The sequence below is a fragment of the Nomascus leucogenys genome, chromosome 4 (genome assembly GCF_006542625.1).
Source record: "Nomascus leucogenys isolate Asia chromosome 4, Asia_NLE_v1, whole genome shotgun sequence".
Taxonomy (NCBI): Eukaryota; Metazoa; Chordata; class Mammalia; order Primates; family Hylobatidae; genus Nomascus; species Nomascus leucogenys.
In genome coordinates, this window is record NC_044384.1 from 20,981,523 (window position 1) to 21,004,820 (window position 23,298).

Consider the following 23,298-nt stretch of genomic DNA (forward strand, 5'->3'; position numbering starts at 1 on the left):
TGGCTATTCTGGGTCCCTTGCATTTCCCTATCAATCAATTTATTCAGTCTTCCAATCCATGAACATGGATGTCTTTCCATTTATCTGGATCTTAATTTCTTTAAACAACGTGTTAGAGTTTCATTCTTGATGCTACTGTATATAGGGATGCTACTGTATATAGGATTTCTTTATTCTCGTTTTCAGAATGTTTGTTGTTAGTATAGAAGTAAAACTGATCTTGTATCCTGCAACCTGTTGAATTCATTTATTACTTTTTACGGATTCTTTAGCATTTTATATATACAACTATATATCAACTATGAATACATATAGTTTCACTTCTTTTGCAGTATAAAGCGCTTTTCCTTATTAGCTTATTTGATTTTTAGATGTTGAACAAACCTTGAATTCCTAACCTAACTAACTGCTCTGGCTAGAACTTCAAATGCAATGCTGAATAGAAGTAGTGCGAGTGAACATCCTTGTCCTTCTTCCCAATCTTAAGGGGAAAACATTCAGCCTTCAGTCTATCACCATGAAGTATAATGTTAGGTGTGGGCTTTTCATAGATATTATATTTATCATATCTAGGAGATTCCTTTTATTCCTAAGTTTGTTGAGTGTTTTTATGAAAGGGTTTTGGATTTTATCAAATGCTGTTTCTGTCTCTATTAAGACAATCTGTGTGGGTTTTGTGCCTTATTAAATATGGTACAGTTGATCCTCATTATTCGCGGTTATATATTTGTGAATTTACCAACTTGCTAAAACTTATAACCCTCAAACTGGTATCTGTGGTGCTTTTGCGGTCATTTGTGGATATGTGTAAATGGGTGAAAAATTTGAGTCACCCAATACACATGTTCCCAGCTGAGGCTGAACAAGATGATGCTCTGCCTTCCTGTTTCAGTCTCATAGAGAAATGACTGGAGGATGGAAACCGCAGGGGCAATTCAGTGTAGTACAAGAAGCTCTGGCTCCGGGGCCAGCTAGATGGGGTTTGAATTTCAGCTCTGTCACCTGCTAGTGGGGTGCCTTAGGCATGTCACTTAACACTTCTGATACCTCACTTTCACTTCTGTAAAATAAAGTAGAATTTGCTAGGATGAATTAAGAATTCAAGCTCATAATGTGTGTGAGATAAACATATGTATACACACATATACACAAACACACATTCTCCTAAAAGCAGTTGTTCCATATTTAATTCAGTGTCTGTGGGAGAATATTTTGTAGAACATAATCACTGTGAATAATGAGAACTGACTGTATATTAGCTTATTTGATTTTTAGATGTTGAACTAACCTTGAATTCCTGGGATAAATTCCACTTGGTCATGATGTAGAATCCTTTTTATAAGTTGCTGGATTCAGTTTGCTAATAGTTTTGTTAATGATTTTTGTGTTTGTATTAATAAGGAATATTGGCTTATAGTTTTCTTGTGATGTCTAGTCTAGTATCACGGTAATACTGACCTAGAATAAGTTGGGAAGTGTTCTTTCCTCTCCTACTTTTAGAAACTGTGTGCAAAAAATTAGTGCTAATTTTAATGTTTGGTAGAATTCAGCAGTGAAGCCATCTAGGCCTGGGATTTTCTTTGTGAGCCTTTTAAAATTACTAATTCAGTATTTTTCCTTGTTAATGCCAATTGCATTTTTAACCAACTTTTAGGTAGAACCAAAGATAAGAATATTACCTCATTAGGCCAGTGAAATTCAAGAAGAAAATACATATTATCAAGGAAGATGCTAAGTATTTGGAAAATTCAGATAGGCAGCTATGAAAATTATCCATTACATCTTGATTCTTAACCTCTATCTAGCTTTTTAACAAACATTTTATCACTTCTCATGCAGTTTCATAATCTTACGAACAAGAAATTTCAGCCTGTTCTACAACAGATTTATATACAAACCTCTTAACTGAAACTTGCAGCAAAGTCCTTATAATAAAAAACTAAAGTTTGTACATTCCTTGAGATAATACACAGATATGTATCTGTATATATTTATATATATATAAATATATTTTCACTCTATCTACAAACATAACACTTATCTCAGAACCTGTCAGGAAGGCAGTGTGTAGTGGAAAAAATACTGGAATAGATTTCTGGAGGTCTCAGTTCTGGTGCCAACTCTAACTTAGATGCCTTTCTGTGTTTCTTCCATGGATAAAATTAAGTTATGACTCGTGATCAGCAAGGTTCTTTCTGGTGTTAAAAATACAATGACTTATTCTACAAGAACGCCATTCCCATTGCTCTTACTTCAGAGTGGTCACAATGAAAATATTTTGTTACATACATATAAACATACACACCTCCATACTTCATTTGTACAGAACTAATTAACCAATTCACAAAATCTTAGAGGAAGTCTATGATTAAATAATGTAATTCCAACATCTCAAACTCCTGAAGTTTGCTATGAAACAGTTACTACTATTCTTTCTCTACATATACACATTGGCCTTTTCTCAATGTCTCACTTTTATGTAAGTGTAGTATTATTTCACAGGCATCTATAATTATGCTAACTAACTTTCAAAAACAGGGAGGTCATTTTTCAGAAATTCTGAGCCTGTCAGAGAAACTAAATGGTATTTCATCAGTTGTCTCTACTGGCACATTACTTCTACTAAAATGACATGAAGAATGGTGAGCGAAACTTGAAATAAATGCATCTGGAGTCCGGCTGCAACGACAGCTATCCGCTGGTGTAACATTACTTGGATTACCAGGATGTGAATGGTAAACACCATGGAATGGGTCTTGCAATGAGTGATAATGCCCTGCTCCTCCTGAGGTGGCTGCAGAACTCTGGTAAGGACCATTAGACATAAGACAAGTTTGAAAGCAAGTCTTCCTTCCCAAACCTCGATGCATGTCTAATTTAGCAATGAGAGGTTTCCCAACATTCACTTCCTGCTTGTCCTCTACAGTATCTTCCAATCCTGAGTACTGATATGATAAACATACTGTGAAGACTAGATGTTCCTGAAAAGGAAAAAAATCTGGTTTATTATTGGCATTAACAGTGAATATATAGCAATCTGAAAATATTCACACATACCCACCCCCACCCCCGCCACCACCACCACCAATCCACTCACTCTCCTTTCCCAGGTTCCAAATCCTCAAGGCATCCTTTATATGTCCTCGAAACTGAGAAATGCCAGCTATCATCATCTTCCTTTTCCTTCGTGCAATACTTACAACACATTTAGAATTTCTAGTTTTTACTACTGTTAGTAGTCAAAGTCAAAGAGATCTTATATTCTAGATGAACAGGGAAAACATTTTCCAAGCAGTGCAGCTTAGGAAACTTATCATTCCCTATTATTAGAGATGGGGAATTAACTTTTAATTAAAAAATGATCTGGGCCCAGCGTGGTGGCTCACGCCTATATTCCCAGCACTTTGGGAGGATGAGGCAGACGGATCACTTGAAATTACGAGTTTGAGACCAGTCTGGCCAACGTGGTGAAACCCGTCTCTACTAAAAATACAAAAAGTTAACTGGGCATGGTGGCGTGTGCCTGTAGTCCCAGCTACTCGGGAGGCTGAGGCACAAGAATCACTTGAGTCCGGGAGGTGGAGGTTGCAGTGAGCTGAGATTGTGCCACTGCATTCCAGCCTAGGCGACAGAGAGATACCATCTCAAAAAACAAAAACAGAACAAAAAAAAAACCTAGTTTTATACCACTTTTATAAAAAAAGCTTAAGCTGTCTTTAAAATATTATAGTAATCCATAATAGTAGGTGGAAAATATAAAAGAGAAGAAATAATTTTAAGTAGATGAGCTCCGAACAGGATGACAACAGGTTTATGTGTGTAATTCTCAATTGTGCCCATTCCATTGCCTGAGTTTTAGCTGATACATTCTATGGTCATGTAGTTGTGAACAAATTAAAATCTCAATTTTTGAAAAGAAAAGCTTTCATTAGAACACTCAACATGCAGAACTAGCTTCTCATTTGTAAGTCAATTAGAAATAAAAAATGGAAAAGAAATTCTAATTTGCTATATGTTTAGTCATAGAACTAGGAAATGATTACTTGAAAATCTGAATATATTTAAAAGTAGAATATGGAGCTGGGAGTGAAGCTCACACCTGTACTCCGAGTGCTTTGGGAGGCCAAGAAGGGAGGATTCTTGAGGCCATGAGTTTGAGATTGGCCTGGGCAATATAGTGAGATCCCTTCTCCACAAAAAGTTTAAAAAAATTAGCTGGGTGTAGTTGCATGTGCCTGTAGACTCAGCTACTTGGGAAGCTGAGGTGGCAGGATCATTTGCACTCAGGAGTTTGAGGTTATAGTAAGCCATGTTCATGCCACTGCACTCCAGCCTGGGCGACAGAGTTAAGACTCTGTTTCTAAAAAAAGAAAAAAGAATATGCTCTGTTATTAATTTTTCAGCATTATGGAGGGTAAGCACACATAAAGTCCTCTGGCCACCATCGGAAACAGAATATAAAAAGGGTCACTGATAGGACCTTCTGTAGATTGGTTATCTCTAGTTTAATAATAAGGCAGCATATCTATGGTCTACGCCAAAATAAGTTTCCAGTTTCGTAAAGTTTTCCATTAGTAGCTATAAACAGAAAAGGTAGTAACCTTTAATTTTTGCAGTGAACTGAGTCTGGTATAGAGGCAATGCTTGGGAAGATCCTTTGATACCAAGTAGCTGCCAGTTTCTTCAGGTGTGCCTTTATTTGCATCTTTTGGATCAATATCTAGGTCCTGTAAAAAAAAAAAAATTAGGGACTGTTAATAATGAAATCAGTGAAAGCCACAATATAATCTAGTACATAAAACGTCTTAACGGATATTGTTCTCTCGTGAATTTTGGCCTCTTGTGAATTTTGGGAATCCCGAAATTATCCAGGACTAAACAATGAAAACAACAATCTATGGTTATAATAGGAATTCTCAATTCTGTACTAAGCCATTTAAAAAGTAAAGTGAGCTCTGAAAGAGTTTCCTTTCAACTGATTCCTAGAAATGCTTCTTGAGCTACTCAAGTTTCCTCTTAAGCAGTTTGACTCCCGGATTCTCTCCTCTTACTCATCACTTTTGAGAAGGTGCAGGGAAATTTATATGATTAGAATATTTAAGAAGGATAAATAAACAGCCTTTTCCTTTTTCTTCTTTTAGAGCCAACCCAATGGCCAAGAGTAAGTGAGAAGCCCACAGGCCCCTAGCTTGCTCAGCACCTCAGGAAGCCTATCTGGCCTCTGTACTGCTGAGACTGGAGGTGTGGGGTGGCCACTGAATTCTGGGGTTTGGTGCTAGACCGTTTACTCTGACATGAAGCAATATCCTCCACAAAGCCTCTATCAGTAATAAAAGTGATATTTTGGGTTTCTGCTTGTCTTACCCCTTGGCTTGCTTCTCAGTTTGTCACACTCATGTAGGAAAGAGGCGTACTATTTACTGGCTTCTTTAGACCAACATAAAATAACTATCACACCTAAATGTTTGAAAAGAGCAGAACTAGATTTCTATTATTCCAGCATATGACCACACCTTAATAAGACTTAAAAACTACTGTTTCCAATATAAGTTATCACTGTTTAAAAGGAAATTATTCTTGACATGTTTATAGCACATTTTATTCCTTCACATTGGCTCTCCTGTTTAGGATATAAGAAATTAAAGGCATCCTTCCTAAGTGAACTTTAGACACTTCTAAATCTCATAAACTTAAGGTATTTTGGCAATTAGTAAATATTATGACCAGTGTTACTAAACTATAAATATATACACATATATATTTATATATATTTCCCATCAATTTTGTTTTAAAAAATTTAGTCTTTAATGAGTGAGAATATATCACTGTATTTTAAATAAAAGAAGAGACTCACAAGTGGAAAATCGGTAACGTAGGCATCACACATTATTATCTCGGGTGGTTTGTAAACTATACTTGTATAGATTATCATGACATTGGAAAACTCAGCTGCAAATCCTAATTGAATCTGAACACCACAGTCAAACTTAAGACACATACTTTCTGGAAGTTCTGAAAAAGAACAATAAGAACAACTTTGGTAGGTTTCCTGATAAGAGGCAAATATTTATGGAGAATATAGTTAGAGAGCATTTCTTTTGCTTAAAAACATGATTTACATTGTTTAAACACATACAATTTAAAAAATAACGCTCAATATTCTGCTGGCCAAACAAAATCTTTCATTTACCATTTGCTTATAGTTCTTATCCAACTGTATATATAATTTTCATTGTGGCAATCAAAAATACGCATACAACTGTAGATAAATTTTTACTGTTGCCTCAATTTATATGACCAGAATTTTTAATAAAGCACAATGTCACTGAACAGCCACATTATAGTTTGTTTACCTTTAACCATTCTGTTAACTCTTGAATATTTAAAATACTTCTGGGTTTTATTGTTTTTCTATCATAGTTAATATTTCTTTATATATATGTAATGCTTTAAGATTGTTAGATAAAGCTATATGATTGTTCCTTTACATATGGGACAAATTATTTTCAGTTTACATGGAATATAAAGTTTCAGCATAACATGTCCAAAACAGAGTATTAATTTTTAAAACATTTGTCTACTTGATGGTATTAAAAAGTAGAAAGATACCATCATAGTTTTAATTATTCCTTAATTACTTAAATTAGCCATTTAAAAAATTTTTCTCTATACTTCCAGCAGTGTGGATTGTTGAATTTGCATCATTTGCTTGTTTACTGAGGGTCTTAATTTTTTTCTCTTATTTGTTACAAATATTTTCTATATGACCTTTTCATTTTGTTTTATGAAGTTTCGTTTACTATTGATCTTTATTTACCATTGTAATTTTGTTATTTGTTGTTTAGATCTTTTTTTATATATTTTTTAGAGAAAAGACATTCAATTACTTATCCAGTTATCTGGAATGGTGAGATATTTATAGCATTTTACATTTTAATGTGCTTTAATATGTTAATTTACTAAAAATATATATTAGAGAACAATTTTTTTTTTTGAGACTGAGTTTCACTCTTATTTCCCAGGCTGGAGTGCAATGGTGTGACCTTGGCTCACTGCAACCTCCGACTCCTGGGTTCAAGTGATTCTCCTGGCTCAGCCTCCAGAGTAGCTGGGATTACAGGCACTTGCCACCATGGCCAGTTAATTTTTTGTATTTTTAGTAGAGATGGGAGTTTGACCATGTTGGCCAGGCTGGTCTTGAACTCGGCCTCCCAAAATGCTGGGATTACAGGTGTGCGCCACCACACCTGGCCAAGAACAAAAATTATTATTTATGAAAATAAAGATATTTTATAGAAGTTCATTAAATAATTATTTTTCAATTATCTATAAGAGACAGAATAGACACTTGGACTCAGAAAATCCAAAATTATTTCAATTGGTAATTTAAACTGATTTTTTCATTAAACATAGGTAATTAAGCTACAGATTGATTTTCACGTCATCTTCTCTGCTGATCACTCAACTTACTGATCAAGTGTCCAAGAAAGGATGCTCAGTTATATGAATAATTACAAGTACAGAGGACTTGTCTAGTGCCATGCTCATTTCTACCTGTGCACTCACTCAATCCCAATAACCTATGAGGCAGGTGCTATCTATTTTTTTTCTTCTCGAGACAGAGTCTCACTCTGTTGCCCAGACTGGAGTGCAGTGGGACAATCTCTGCTCACTGCACTGCAACCTCTACCTCTCAGGTTCAAGAGATTCTCTTGCCTCAGCCGCCCTAGTAGTTGGGATTATAGGCACGTGCCACTACACCCGGCTAACTTTTTGTATTTTTAGTAGAGATGAGGTTTTGCCATGTTGCCCAGGCTGGTCTCTAACTCCTGACCTCAGGTGATCCACCTGCCTCAGCCTCCCAAAGTGCTAGGATTACAGGCGTGAGCCACCACACCCAGCCTGAAGCAGGTACTATTTCTTATTTACATGTTATAGATAACATGTTCATAGAGTGGTAGAGACTGGATCAGAACCCAATCCATGATTTTCGACAGCTGCACACTTTAACAGGTCACAAATATAGGAGAACTAAAGGATTGTGTATTAGACGAATGGAAAATTAACCTATTTTAAAAATAGAAAAATTTTTAAATGGTCATTTTAATTTTACCAATGGTGACAATAATGGGCTAAATAATTTGATATTTCTAACATCAAATAAACCAGTGTAATATCCATAATTGAAATATTTGTTTGGTTTGAGATTTGCCTAGTAGGCCGAAATATTTTCACTGTAAAATTGGGAGGAAAGTTATTTATTCAGAAGAAACTTTATGATTTAACGTAAGTATATTATAGATCTAACAAAAAATAAGCTTTACCATACCATGAGCCTTGGCCCACTGTAGATTCCGCACAAGAGATTCAGCAGAATATTCTGTTCCCTGTATTGGATCAGTAAGTGCTCTCTTCTCAGATAAACTACTTCGAATCTCTAGAGCCTGTTTGCCTTTGGTAAGGTGACACTTACCCATATCTAAAAGATATGAAAATAAATATTATTTTTAAGACCACCAATTCTTATGTTTTAAATATTTAGGCTAAGAACTATCCTACATTATCAGGTTATATTCTCAGTATCATTTATTCACTCAACAAATATTTCCTGAGCACCTATTATGTGTAAGACATAGCAGGCATGTTTTAATTTTTACTCATGTGTAAGTATTTATAAATAGTATATGCCAATGTTTTAGGTTTTTGAATTCAACAAAAATGTTATATGTATGTCTTTGTAATGTGCCATTTTCATTCAATATGTTTTAGATACAGACTAATGTATATGGATACACATCAATTTAAATTTAGAAGTATCATATTCTTTAAGTTATAGTTTATCCCATTTCTGTCTACTATGTTATGAATTAACAATGGTAAGGTTCTTTTTTTAAAAAACGAGACAAAAATATATAGTGATCCAGAACTAAGTCTAAGTTAAATCAACATGTTGGAGGTTAAAAGGAGACACCAAGTATTGTAGGAGTACATTAAAATTATTTGTTAGAGAAGATATAAATATAATTAAAAAAAGATAAAATGATCCAAATCAAAAAATTTGATGGTTAAAAAGGTACAAAAAATAACAAATGTAAATTAACTAAATTTTCTCATTAAAAGACCAAAATTATCAGATTGGATTTTAAACAATCTGTTATATGGTGCCTCCAAAAGCTACAGCAAAGCAGAATGACATGAAATGTTTGAAAGTAAAAGTGTAGAGAAGCAGGTTAGCCTAGGGGTTAAGAGTAGGAAGTAAAAGTGTAAAAAATAGCATATTAGGTCAACAAAAAGGAAGCTGGTATGGCTCTATTAACATGATACAAAAAGACAAAAAGCATTTGAAATGGAAGCATCACTACATAATGATAAAGGTTCAATTCAATAAGAAAATATAAACATTTAAAACAAAAAGTCACTATGATGTAAAAAGTGCTAGAATTACAAGAAAATTTGGTAAATTGAGAGATTTCAACATCTCAATTATTGATCAAAGGGATAATCAGCAGAAATATAGAACTGAAAAAAAATAAAAATTAATAGGCCAAACCTAATGGGCATAGAGTTCTGCAACCAGTGCTATAAAAATATAAATTTTTCTCAAGTACATATGCAAAATTTATAAAATTTCATCTTTTACTTGGCCATAATGAAAACCTCCACAAATTTCAAAGCATAGCAACTAGACTATATTCGATCACAAAGCAATTAAGGTAGAAATAAAAGTGAAATGAAAATTCCTGCCATATTTGAAAATTAAAGACAATATTATATAACTTAAAGGTCAAAGAAAAAAAAAGTAAAAAAATCCCTAAACTTGTAGGATGTGATGAAAGTGATGTTTTAAGAGAAATGTAAAGCCTTAGAAATTTAAGTTGGAAAAAATAGGCTAAAAGTGAATGAACTAGATGATGTTAGAAAAAGAATAAATTAAATGCAAGTCAAGACATAAATAAACAGCAGAAGTTAATGATGTAGAAAACAATGAAAAAGTAGAAGAGATCAACAGAGCCCAAGGCTGCTTCTTCAAAACGAAATAGCACAATTGGCAAAAGCTGTCAATAAAGAAAAACACAAAGTAGGTACAAGTAAGTAATACTGATGAAAACGGATACATAACTACAGATAAAGCAGAGATTAAAGAATACTATTAGAAATATGAGCAACTAATGACAACAAATTTGAAAACTGCCCAAATTTGTAGGAAAATATAACTTATCAAAATTGACTCAAGAAATGAAAAGCCTACATGGTGTAACTGTATGTATATAAGATATACATATAGCTATTAAAAATACGAACAATGTTCAATATCACTAATGGTTAGGGAAAACCAAATCAAGACTACATGAGATACTATTTAACATTTGATTGGCAAAAATAAAAGTCTATCAAGTGATGGAGAGAGTACAGATTCACATTATCCCTTGCTGGCTGGGGGGAGTAGGGTAAGTGCAGACTCGGCAACCACTTTACAAAACTGTCTGGCATTCTCTCTTAAAATGGAATACTGTCATACCCTATGACACAGCAATTCCAAGGCCTAGAATTACACCGCAAAGAAATTCATGCATACATATTCCAGGAGACATATACAAGACTGTTAACCGCAACTAACAAATGCTCACCAACACAGGAGAGTAGTTGAAAAAAACTACTAGTATGTTTGCATAATAGAGTATTACATAGCAGTTAAAATGAAAAACTACAGTCATGTAACAATATGGATCAATCTTAGCAATATAATATTAACTAAAAAAATTCTAGTCTCAAAAGACTACATAGAGCATAATACCTTTTTATAAAGTTAAAAACAAAACTATGCATACTTTTGGGTATATATAAACTCAAACTATGTAAAAAGAAAAAGGAATAAGTTTAGAATGGTACTTATCACGGAGTAGGGGAAGGGAAAAGAGGGATCCTATAATTAGATGTAGGTTACTGACAAGGTCCTATACTCATATCAAACATCTACTCACAATAAAAACCCTCAGTAGTATGTTCAATACTTCTAATAATAATGCTGTCCTGAATAGTACAAAAATAAAAGTCAGGTTACAGACTGATGGCTGTAGCTTTATAACCAATTTACCTCATATTTTGTTTTCCTTGCACACAGTTGAAATTGGTAAGGTGGGCCGGGCATGGTGGCTCACACCTGTAATCCCAGCACTTTGGGAGGCTGAGGCCGGTGGATCACTTGAGGCCAGGAGTTCGAGACAGGCCTGGCCAACATAGTGAAACCCTATCTCTACCAAAAATACAAAAATTAGCCGGACATGGTGGTGCGTGCCTGCAGTCCCAGCTACTCCGGAGGCTGCGGCAAGAGAATCATTTGAACCTGGGAGGTGGAGGTTGCAGTAAGCCAAGATTGTGCCACCACACTCTAGCCTGCGTGACAGAGACTCTGTCTCAAAGAAACCAAAAAATTAAAAAAGAAATTGGTAACATGTTTATTTTTCCCTTCAACTGCTTGGCTTATAATCTCTGAATACTTTTTTCCCTCTGGAATTTTTTTTTGAGACGGGGCTTGTTCTGTCACACATGCTGGAGAGCGGTGGTGTGATCATACTTACTACAGTCTCAAACTCCCAGGCTCAAGCAATCCTCCCACCTAAGCCTCACAAGTAGCCAGCACTGCAGGTGCACACCATAATGCCTGGCTAATTTTTTAAATTTTTATAGAGATGGGGGTCTGACAGTGTTGCCTAGGTTGGTCTCCAACTTCTGTGCTCAAGTGATCCTCCTGCCTCAGCCTCCCCAAATGCTGGGATTACAGGCATGAGCCACTGTACCTGGCCCTGAATAATTTTGTTTTTTAATTGAGAGGGAGTCTTGCTGTGTTGCCCAGGCTGGTCTTGAATTCCTGGGCTCAAGCAATCCTACCTCAGCCTCCCAAAGTGCTGGGATTACAGGTATGAGCCACCATGCCCAGCCATGGAATAATTTTTAATTAAATAATCTGGAAGATCCAAAGGGAGAAGCAGCAAAGTTTTGTTTCAAAATTGGATGACTTGTGAAAAATTTCATACAACTACTTTTGCTCTTTACTACTAAGACAGGGGTCAGATACAAAGCACCCAAAACTCAAAATAAGGGCTAGATTTAACTGTATTATTTATCATGATGCTATTAGGCCTTTACTTATTTTGTACAATGAGTGGGCTGTTACCCATGAAGGGTACAATGTGCACGGCACTGAGCTGAGTGTGCTCCATGTACACTGTAGCGTCTTCCTGCTTGGGCAATTCTGGTTAAGCAGACATGGTAAGACTGAAAAAGATCAGTGAAAAGCAAAACTTTCTGAGACGTTTATAAGAAGTTCAAATATCCTCACAGCACATATCGGGATGCCATTCATTGCTATGACAATTTGGTAAATATATATGGGTGAGCATGGTGCTTTTTATTAAGTTTTAAAATAGTTAAAATGTATTTAAAAACGAAACTGAAATAAAACACTGTAGAGTTTCTGGAGCACCTTACTGGATCTCAGTTTAAATATAACTGACATAATCCAAAGGTTTTCTTTTTTTTTTTTTAAGCAGCAGAGCCTTTCCTTCAAATGTGAGCTTCAGAAGAAGCCTACTGTAGAAAACAAATAAAAGTGGAACTTCTCTGGTTGAAGCGGGAGGGTGGCAGGAAGTCCAAAGCCCTGGCTGGTTATGTTAAATGGAAAAGTGGCTAAGTCAAGTGGTCTAAAATAGCTACACAGATAAAAACATGAAAATAAATATGGCTGACAGTTGGTCAAACACCTTATACCCAAACTGCCATCACTGGAACATCCATGAAACTCCATTTTCTAGTGGTGCTAGTTTGTGAAAGAATGACTTTTTTTTTAAATTTTTATTTTGAAGACAGGGTCTTGCTATGTTGCCCAGGCTGTTCTTGAACTCCTGGCCCTAAGTGATCCTCCTGCCTCAGCTTCCAGTGCTGGGATTACAGGCTTGAGCCACCATGCCTGGCCAAGTTACCTTCTTTTTGCTATGGCTTATAAAATGTTTTTTCAAAAAACACAGTGCAATCTACTGAAATAATAGGTACTTATCCAGCATCTGACATATGCATAGCATTATACCAGCAGGCAGGGAAAGAACAGATAGAAGATGTGGCATTAGACCCCCTAGGATCACATCCTTAAATCAAGATTTTAAAACTACTAAGTTCATCAAGGAAAAAAATGAACTTAGCTTTTCCCAGCTGTGTCTAAAAATTTCTGTAGTTTTCTCTCTCCCGTCCTGGGAGAGACTGCTCACTGGACAACTCCCCACCACCCCTCCAGGCCCCCCACCCACCCCCACATAGGGAGATTTGCCAGCACCAAGGCACTGGGCATAGAAGCAAAGTAGAGCTCTGACGATTCAACTTTATTTAATGACTGTGCCTAGGCTTAGCCTTGTAGTCTAAGTAATGCTGCACAGATGGTGGAGAGCTATGTCAAAAGGGAAGGAAAGATGACATTAAATAGAAGTGTTGCTGAACGTTATATTAATATAAAAATTGTTTTGTAAAGTAGATACTAATTCCAAACCCACATAATAACAATAAGAATAAAACAATCGCCAGAGAGGGAACCCTGAATAGGTGTGTCTCCCCTGCTCTCCTTTTTCTGAGTAATTTTCTCTTTATTTTACCTTCTGCAACTTCATCCAGTAACACAGTGATTTTCTTATCTTCTAATAATCTATCTTTTAAAAATTTCATAAAGATTCCATTTGCCAATCCAGAATGCTGGATTTCAAAAGCTTCTGCTCCTTGACACCTTAAAAATAGAAAAAGAAGTTAAACCAGGCACAGAAAGGCAAATACTGTATGTTCTCACTTATATGTGGATGCTAATAAAAATGAACTCAGAGAAGCAGCCAGCAGAATGGTGGTTACCAGTGGCTGGGGGGTGGGGATGGCGTGGGGACGGCGTGGGGACGGCGTGGGGACTGTTAGTCACAGGGTACAATGTTTCAGTTAGGAGGAAAAAAGATAAGTATTTGAGGTGATATGTGAATTATTTTGATTCAATCATTCCACAGTGAATACATACATCATAGCATATCTTTGTATCCCATAAATACATACAATTATAACTTGTCAATATCCAATAAAAATAATTTTTTAAAAAGAAAATGTTAGAAAAGCAAACACTTGCCACATGGGACTTCTGTATACACCGATAAGCTTCATTTTCTCTTCTGCCTCTCACATGACACTGATAATTAAAGAGTTAATCTTTAAGCAGGAACTACATGCCCAATTTGGGCTTAATAATTAAGATACCATGATATGGAATGCTAAAGTCGATCATTTACAATTTTCTACGCAGAATATCAAGGAGGTAAATTTATGCTTACATGTCTATAGGTATTTTCTAGGCCTCTAATCTATAATCAAAAAACCCTCAGGAGCCAGGCATAGTGGCACATGCCTGTAATCCCAGCGACTCAGAAGGCTGAGGCAGGAGGATCGCCTGAGCCCAGGAGCAGTGAGCTATGATGGCGCCTCTGCACTCCAGCCTGGGTGACAGAGTTAAGACCCCTGCTCCTAAAAAGCAAAAACAAAAAGACATCAAACAATAAAGGAAACCTCAATGTAAACATAAAATGTTCTTACGTGGCATATCCAAACACAATATTGGCGGTGACTTTTAGTGCATCCAAGATTGGAATGGTATCATCGTAGTCATTTCTATTTAAGGGAGGCGGAGAAGGGCAGATAGAAATATGAAAAGTTAAAGAGCATTCTTAAAAGAGTATAAATAATGAGAAAATACAAGTTTTTTAGAATACATAATTTAAAATTATAGATTCGAAATTTTTCATCTAGGTAGCTACATATCTACCCAAAATAACCCACTATCTCTTTGTTAGCTTTAAAACTGGAGTTGCATTTGAACTCTGGCATTGGATTTTGATTGGTAAATGCTGAGCAAGCAAAAAATAGTAAATCTAGAGGAGTAGTCATTGGTTCTATTCCTTAGAAAGGCAATGGCAGACAAATGGGATCCAAACCTCCAAACATCTGCTTCGGCTACTCATTCTGTGTCTGGAAGACCAGGACTGACTAGTGACCAGAAATCCCAACTCCATGGGTGTTGGGTTTGTTAATTCCTGAGGGAATAACTATAATGATTATAACTATAATGATTATTAAAGACATCTAAAGGCATTCTGGAGAGTTGAATCCCCTGTAGTATGAATTGAATAAATGCCCATGCCCTTTAGTTCTTCATTTGTGTTCTATAGCAAATACGAAGAATTAAAATAATTAGATATACATGGAGTAAATATATTTTCCTCTAGTTTTGTTCTTCCAGTTTCAATGTATAAACTAAAATTCACAAACACAAATGGCTGTTAGCATTTCACAGGTTTCTCTAGTTTGTCATGGTTGATATTTAATTCCAACAATTAATAGAGATTAGAAAATTTACCTTTTCCTACACATATCCAACAAGAACACATTAAGTCCAGTTTCTTTTTCTTGCATCAATTTCAGTATATTTTGTACACACAGACAATTTTCAGACCTATATGGATTTGGAGCATCAACAGGGACCATGAAGCTGTTCCCAAAATTTTCATAACCATGTCCTGCATAATATAATAACCCTGAAAAGAGGAAAAATAAAAGAGAGGTAGATGTCAATTCTAAATGCACTCTGAACATATAGACTGCATAACTTTTTGTAGAAAAACCTTGACTTTTTCTTCAAGTTGATGCGAGCATATGTAAGAAATACCCAATTATAAATATAGACAATGTTAATTTGCATTTACAATTATTGGCAACAGGCCAGGCATGATGGCTCACACCTATAATCCCAGCACTTTGGGAGGCCAAGGCAGGCAGATCACTTGAGATCAGGGGCTCGAAACCAGCCTGGCCAAGGTGGTGAAACCCCATCTCTACTAAAAATACAAAAATTGGCTGGGCATGGTGGTGGGCACCTGTAATCCCAGCTACTTGGGAGACTGAGACAGGAGAATCACTTGAACCTCGGAGGTGGAGATTGCTGTGAGCCGAGATCATGCTGCTGTACTCCAGCCTGGGTGATAGAGCAATACTCCGTCTCAAAAAAATAAATAAATAAATGAAATTATTACCAACAGTCTGCACTTAAAATTTGCATTTTAAGACAATATCAAAATGCTGTCTGAAGTATATCCTAATTTATAAAAGTAATATATTTATAACCAATAGTATAATATAAAATACGATTTTATGTTATGATATATAAAAAAGAATGCAGCTAGGATTTATCTCCTGACTCATTTGTCTCCTCCATGAAGCTAGGAGTTCTGTTAGGGCAGAGATAGTCTTACATTTATTTATTTGTGTGTTCCTGGCATAGAGCAGGAGCTTAGTAAGTATTTAACAGATGAACAAACACACACAATTCAGATGAATAGCAACTGCAATATGAAGTCAAGAAACTGCAGGTATCACCATAAACAGTTAAGGGTTATTAAAATAAAATGTGGTTTTATAATCACAGATGGGAAATATGACTTCACAGATTGCTATTTTTTCTTTTTGCTATGAGATATAAATATCAATCTTCCATCTACAGTCTTTTGAATTAATAATCTAAAATTTGGGATAGTTTTAGGACTCAACAGATAAATCATATTTCCTTACTGAGAAATGACACTACAAAAACTAACCCAAACAACTCAATGTTTTCTTGAAATTTGTTTTGGCTGTAAAAAACAACAAAAATATCAGTCTGAACTTCTTCATAAAAATACTGGACAAAACACTTTTGAAGATATCCTCCCCTCTGCTTGTAATCTCTAGAGCCCACTAATTTTGCTCTCTCAATATTTTGGATTTAATGATTTCTTTACAGGGTATTTTAAAGCAAATAGGAAAAGCCATTTAGACAGGGAACCAAAAATAGCTAATCCATTGTAATTATGGCCCCGACTCCTAGCGGAGAATGCGGCTTTGAGAATTAAAGACAATTTGCTTCATGTGGTCCTACAGGACAAACTCCAGGTCCTCTGCTTTTTTTGAATTTCGATTAAAATGAGAAAAATGGTTCTTTCAAATACGTTTCAGCTAAAATGAGAAAATGGATATACCCATTTATCAAGTGTGGGTTTATCCTACAGCTCATGTGTGCACTGGAAGTTATCATGTAGGCACTGAGAGAAACGAAAAAGAAAGACAAAGTTCCTGACCTCTAAGCAGGAGATCAGGAGATTCACACATGTTTATGTTATCAAACAACAGTGAAAGTCATCACATAATTAAATGCCATAAATCATGTTAGTGGGACAACCACCATGTACGTATGAAATGAGTAAAGTACAGAGAGGAATATCAGTATGAAGTGAAACAACGGGGGGATGGTCTTAAGAGAGGGAATGGCTAGAAATTTGGAAAGGCAGAGAGAGAGCGAGGTAGATTATGGGCAGAAGAACAGAAATAAACACGGATTGGACCTGGAATGAAAGCTAACAGAAAAGAGACTAGCCTAGCAAAAAACTAAATTACTGTTGTGAATGAAAATAAGAGTGCACACACAGGGAATTTTAAAAAGGAGTGCATAGATATGGAGGGTTTTAAAAATAATGACCAAAAGAATGGATTTAATTCAATAAACCACGAAGATCAGGTAAGTGAAAAGACAACCCACACAATGGGAGAAAATATTTGCAAATCATTTACTGATAAGGACAGCTTGTATCCAGAATAAAGAACTCTTCTACTCATCAACAAAAAGACGGGCGCAGTGGCTCACGCCTGTAATCCCAGCACTTTGGGAGGCCAAGGTGGGTGGATTACCTGAGGTCAGGAGTTCAAGACCAGCCTGGCCAACATGGTGAAACCCCGTTTCTATGAAAAATACAAAAATCCAGCCAAGTGTGGTGGCAGGAGCCTGTAATCCCAGCTACTTGGGAGGCTAAGGCAGGAGAATCACTTGAACCCAGGAGGCGGCGGTTGCAGTAAGCTGAGATTGTGCCACTAGCACCCTAGCCTGGGCAACAGAGCAAGACTCCATCTCAAAAAAAAAAAAAAAGACTAATGACTTGATTTAAAAATAGGCAAAGGATCTGATGCTTCTCCAAAGAGGATATATGAGTGGCAAATATGCACATGAAAAGATGCTCAACATCATTAGCCACTAGCGAAATGCAAATCCAAGTCATTTTATACTCACCAGGATGGCTACAATAAAAAAGACAAGAACAAGTGTTGGCAAGGGTGCAGAGAAATTGGAACCCTCATTCATTTCTGGTGGCACAAACGTAAAATGGTGTAAGAACTTTGGAAAGAGTTTTGCAGTTCCTCAAAAAGTTAAATATAGATTACCATATGACCCAGGAATTTTACTCCCAGGTACATACCGAAGAGAAATGGAAACTATGTTCACACAAGAATGTGTACACAAATGCTCATAGCAGTATTATAATGTCCAAAAATGTCCATGAGATGATAAATGAATAAAATATAGTATAATCATATAATGGAATATTATCTAGCCCTAAAATAATGAAGTTGTAGTACATGCTACAATATGAATGAACTTTGAAAACATTATGCGAAGTGAAAGAAGGCAGACATAAAAGGCCACATATTGGGTGATTCCATTTATATGAAATGTCCAGAATAGGCAAATCCATAGAAACAGAAAATAGATTTGTGGTTGCCAGGGGAATGGGAGTGACTGTTAATGGATATGAATGGATATGGGGTTTCTTTTTGGGGTGATGGAAATGTTCTGAAGGTAGGTAGTGGTGACTGATGCCCACCTTTGTGAAGATACTGAAATCACCGAATTATACACTTTAAAAAGAGTACAACTTATACTTCTCTATCAAGTATTCAAAATATAACTCTATTTTCCATCAGTCCCTTTACTGCTTCAAGAGCAAGATAAACTTATTTTTAACCTCCACAACTTTGCTCAAGTTACTCTATCTCCTTTCTATCTACCCAAACCATAACTAGTCCTCAAGGGCTATTTCCAATGTTCAGTAATCCTTGGCAAGTTACTACCTGGTAACTACTACCTGGTAACTGGTTTGTGGCTTTCTAACACACTTCAAATTCTCCCTACCTTGAAATGCTGTAGCAGCACTTTCTGACCATCACATACTGGCTTTTCCTGACATTGTATAGTCCTATGTCTACTTAGTTTTTCTGATAAGAAATCATAATGACACTAATCTTTTACATTTGCACACTCTGAGTAGCTCTTATCGGAAATGTTTGGGACCAGTAGTGTTTTGGATTTGGGATTTTCAGATTAGAGATACTCAACCTGTATAACATTTTCTTGGTTTTCAAAGGACTTTCACACACAATCTAATTTTAATCCATATAACAACTTTAAATGATTTCCACCCTTATTTTATAGATGAGAAAATTAAATTACAAAGATTAAATGATTTGCTTAAAATCACAGAGTTGATGTTTTGACTACATAGAGTTTTTTTCTCCTTGTATTAAAGGACTATCGTTTTCTTTTTTTTTTTTTTTGAGACAGAGTTTCACTCTTGTTGCCCAGGCTGGAGTGCAATGGTGTGATCTCAGCTCACTGCAACCTCTGCCTCCCGGGTTCAAGTGGTTCTCCTGCCTCAGCCTCCTGGGTAGCTGGGATTACAGGCATATGCCACCATGCCCGGCCAATTTTGTATTTTTAGTAGAGACAGGGTTTCTCCATGTTGGTCAGGCTGGTCTCAAACTCCAGACCTCAGGTGATCTGCCTGCCTCGGCCTCCCAAAGTGCTGAGATTACAGGCCAACTTGAGCCACTGTGCCCAGCCCGGGACTAAAATTTTCTTAGGAGGACAGATCATGATCTTTATTCACTATTATTTCCCTCAGCACATAGCATACTCCTTTATCTGGACTATAGATGTAACAAAAATAACTCAGTAATTACTTACTGAATTGCATTAAATTAACAATGCAAACCAATCAAGACAGGGTCAGATCCGGAGGTCTCTTTTCAAGGGTCTGACTTTTAGTAGAAATGGTACCATTTCAACTGGTATTACTTAGAGACAACTAACAACAGGCCTGGGTGCTGCCTCCCTCATGTCAGGTAATATGTCTGGCTCCAGCAAGACTTGACTGGGGTGAAGATACAACTCTGAGGGAAGGCTTAGCTCCCATTCATCCAGGGAAAAGCTGAATGTTGTTCTGTTACATTAATGCTACATGCCCAGCCCTGCAACTGCTGAATGAAATTAAGGCACTTAACACCAAAATATTTTTTCTCTTTCCCAAAATGTCTTACGAAAAGTATAACTATTTTGTATCAAAGTCTGCAATCAAATTATATTGAGGGGAATTAAGTACTTTCGTGTAAAATGAACTAGTCCAAATCTTTTTTTTAAAAAAAATTTATTTATTTGAGACAGGGTCTTTCTCTGTTGCCCATACTGGAGTGCAGCAGTGCGATCATGGCTCACTGCAGCTTCGACCTCACAGGCTCAAGCTATCCTCCCACCTTAGCCTCCCAAGTAGCTGGGACCACAGACATGTGCCACCATGCCTGGCTAATTTTTAAATTTTTTGTAGAGATGAGGTCTCACTATATTGTCCAGGCTGGTCTCGAACTCCTGGGCTCAAGCAACCCTCCTATCTTAGCTGCCCAGAGTGTTAGGATTATAGGTGTGAGCCACTGTGCATGGCCCAAATCGTTGTTGCTGTTGTTGTTGTTAAATTCCATCTCTAGTACTGCTTATTTATTTAATTAACTATCCCATTACTCAAGGATAGAGAAGAAAATAGGTATTTTTTTTAACAAATGTCGAAGAACTTATTGTACTTAGAAATGTAATTCTGCAAATTAGATCTTTAGGGAGTTTTATTTCTTGGGAAGATGATTCAAGAATATAGTCACGGATATTTATTTTTGTCTACAGAGAAAATAATCATTTAAATGAAAAACTTTTCCACTCAACTGAATATGCACTCCACTTAGCACAGTGAGTGGCTGATGAGCACAACACCCGCCACCCCAGCAGGCTTACACGGCACTTACTCTGTGCCAGGCACGGTTCCAAGAAAGGTCACTAGTTATACTGCCTCACACAATCCTCACAACAAGGTAGGTAATATTAACATCCCTCTTTTACAGATGGGAAAACTGAGACATGAAGAGGTTTAAAAGCTCACCCAAACTGAAATGCCTAGTAAGTGACAGAACCAAAATACGGATGCAGGCCAGCCTCACTACTGTGCTATGTAATACTGTCTCTATAATCTACTGCTGGCTTTTTAGGTAACTTTACTCTCAGACAATGTAAAATGTCAGTGCACTGGTTTTTCACTGTTTTACGACACTACAGCTTTAACCCCCTTGACTTTTTTTCCTCAGAAAAAAAAACCTTAGGCAGGCCAGGCGCGGTGGCTCACACCTGGCCTTTTGGGAGGCCAAGGTGGGTGGATCACAAGGTCAGGAGATAGAGCGAGACCATTCTGGCTAACACAGTGAAAGCCCGTCTCTACTAAAAATATGAAAAATTAGCCAGGCGTTGGTGGCATGTGCCTGTAATCCCAGCTACTCGGGGGGCTAAGGCAGGAGAATTGCTTGAACGCAGGAGGCGGAGGTTGCCATGAGCCGAGATTGCGCCACTGCACTCCAGCCTGGGCGACAGAGCAAGAGTCCGTATCAAAAACAAACAAAAAAAACCCCAAAACAAAACCCCTAAAAACCTTAGGCAGACCCTTAATACACAGAAACTGATTAAAGCTGGGTTTCTCTCACTGAGGCCTGAAGTAGAATGCTACTTAGTCCAAATCCCCAATCTAAAGATGAAAAAGTGCTTGAATGTCTTTAATAAATTGACAGGAAACGACAATAATAATAGGTACAGTATTTTGAGCATTTTAGTGTGCCAGGCACAGGGATAATTATTTTATCTTATCCTGTAAACCTCATTAATTTAGTTCTATCCATTTTGTAGATTCCTTTTGGCTTAGAAAAGTTAAAGAACCACAGTCACACAGCTAGTCAGCAGAAAGCCAAAGCTTCGAACCCACGCTAGCTATGCTAAGGCCCACTGCTTAACCAACCACTGAGCTACATGAACTGAACACCTGCTCCACTGCAGGCCGAATAGCACTTTTGCCATATTCTGACGGGACTCCTTTACCATTCTTCTACACGAAAGCACAGCTAAGCTGTAGCAAGTGATGAACACAGAAAGGCTATGTGGGGATAGATCTCAGGCCAAAGAGTTACTTTTTATCCTGGCCATCTATACAACATAACTAGAAATCTTTCTCCTTATTTATCTTTAAGGACATGTAGTGTAAGTCAGTTATTTCTGGTTTTGGTTCCTGTTTTTTATGTTTAAAACTGAATTATTGTCTATTTCTTCTACAAACCTGCGTGGACATCATTATAATATAAAAGGGCATGAACTCGGGTTCCTCTATTCTCCATATCTAGCTGTTCATGCTGAAATTCCTGTGACTCTGTCTTCCATCTTCCCCCACAGCCCTCAAGCACTGAGTCCCCTGGTAATATCAACTAGCAGTAAAGGCATAGTCCAAAAGAAAAACTAAAGGTTTCTTTATTATGATATGCCCTAAACCCTCAAGCCTCTACCACACTTACATTTAGTGTAGATGTGTCTGATGTTTGGAACATTCACAATACTTCAAAATATAATGCAGCCACCCTGTTAAGACACGAATCAGTAGGATTTAAAAGTTTTCTAGCTTTCTTAAGCTGACATTTTGCTTTAACATGCCTCTTTATTTTGTACTCCAAGATGATGTTTTTATATTGGGGCAAAGCTTCAGCTTAAACTGCAATCTTGTCATAATTTTTAATATTTCTGGTTCTCTACTTCACAGGGGCAACTAAAGGATCTGTTTTTGTTATTTTGAGATGGAGTCTTGCTTTGTTGCCCAGGCTGGAGTGCAGTGGTGTGCTCTTGGCTCACTGCAACCTACCCCTCTCGGGTTCAAGTGATTCTCCTGCCTCAGCTTCCTAATTAGCTGGGATTACAGGTGCCCACCATCATGCTGGGCTAATTTTTGTACTTTTAGTAGAGACGGGGTTTCACCATGTTGGCCAGGCTGGTCTCGAACTCCTGACCTCAGGTGATCTGCCTGCTTTGGCCTCCCAAACTGCTGGGATTACAGGTGTAAGCCACCATGCACTGGCCACAGGATTTGGTTTTACAAGCCAAACAAAGGGCTTAAAAGTCACAGTGAAAATATCAATAAGAAATGAGAATAAACAACCAAGGTAGTAATTCTTCATATAATTCCCTCAATCTTTAAATACTTCACCAATACAGAAACCTAAACTGATCAATATTTTTTC

At 36.8% G+C, this 23,298-nt stretch overlaps 1 protein-coding gene across 1 annotated transcript in view; it reads right to left on the reverse strand.

Moving 5' to 3' along the window:
• Positions 1-232: 232 nt before the first annotated feature.
• The window catches only part of MALT1 (MALT1 paracaspase), a 74,311-nt gene continuing 51,245 nt past the window's right edge, over positions 233-23,298 (reverse strand). The window contains exons 11-17 of the mRNA XM_003264277.2: positions 15,431-15,608; positions 14,611-14,685; positions 13,641-13,768; positions 8,330-8,479; positions 5,855-6,012; positions 4,602-4,727; positions 233-2,981 (exon numbers count right to left, since the gene is read on the reverse strand). Of these exons, the coding sequence (XP_003264325.2) occupies positions 2,544-2,981; positions 4,602-4,727; positions 5,855-6,012; positions 8,330-8,479; positions 13,641-13,768; positions 14,611-14,685; positions 15,431-15,608 (1,253 nt within the window). The 3' untranslated portion in view covers positions 233-2,543. The remainder of the gene's footprint in view (positions 2,982-4,601; positions 4,728-5,854; positions 6,013-8,329; positions 8,480-13,640; positions 13,769-14,610; positions 14,686-15,430; positions 15,609-23,298) is intronic.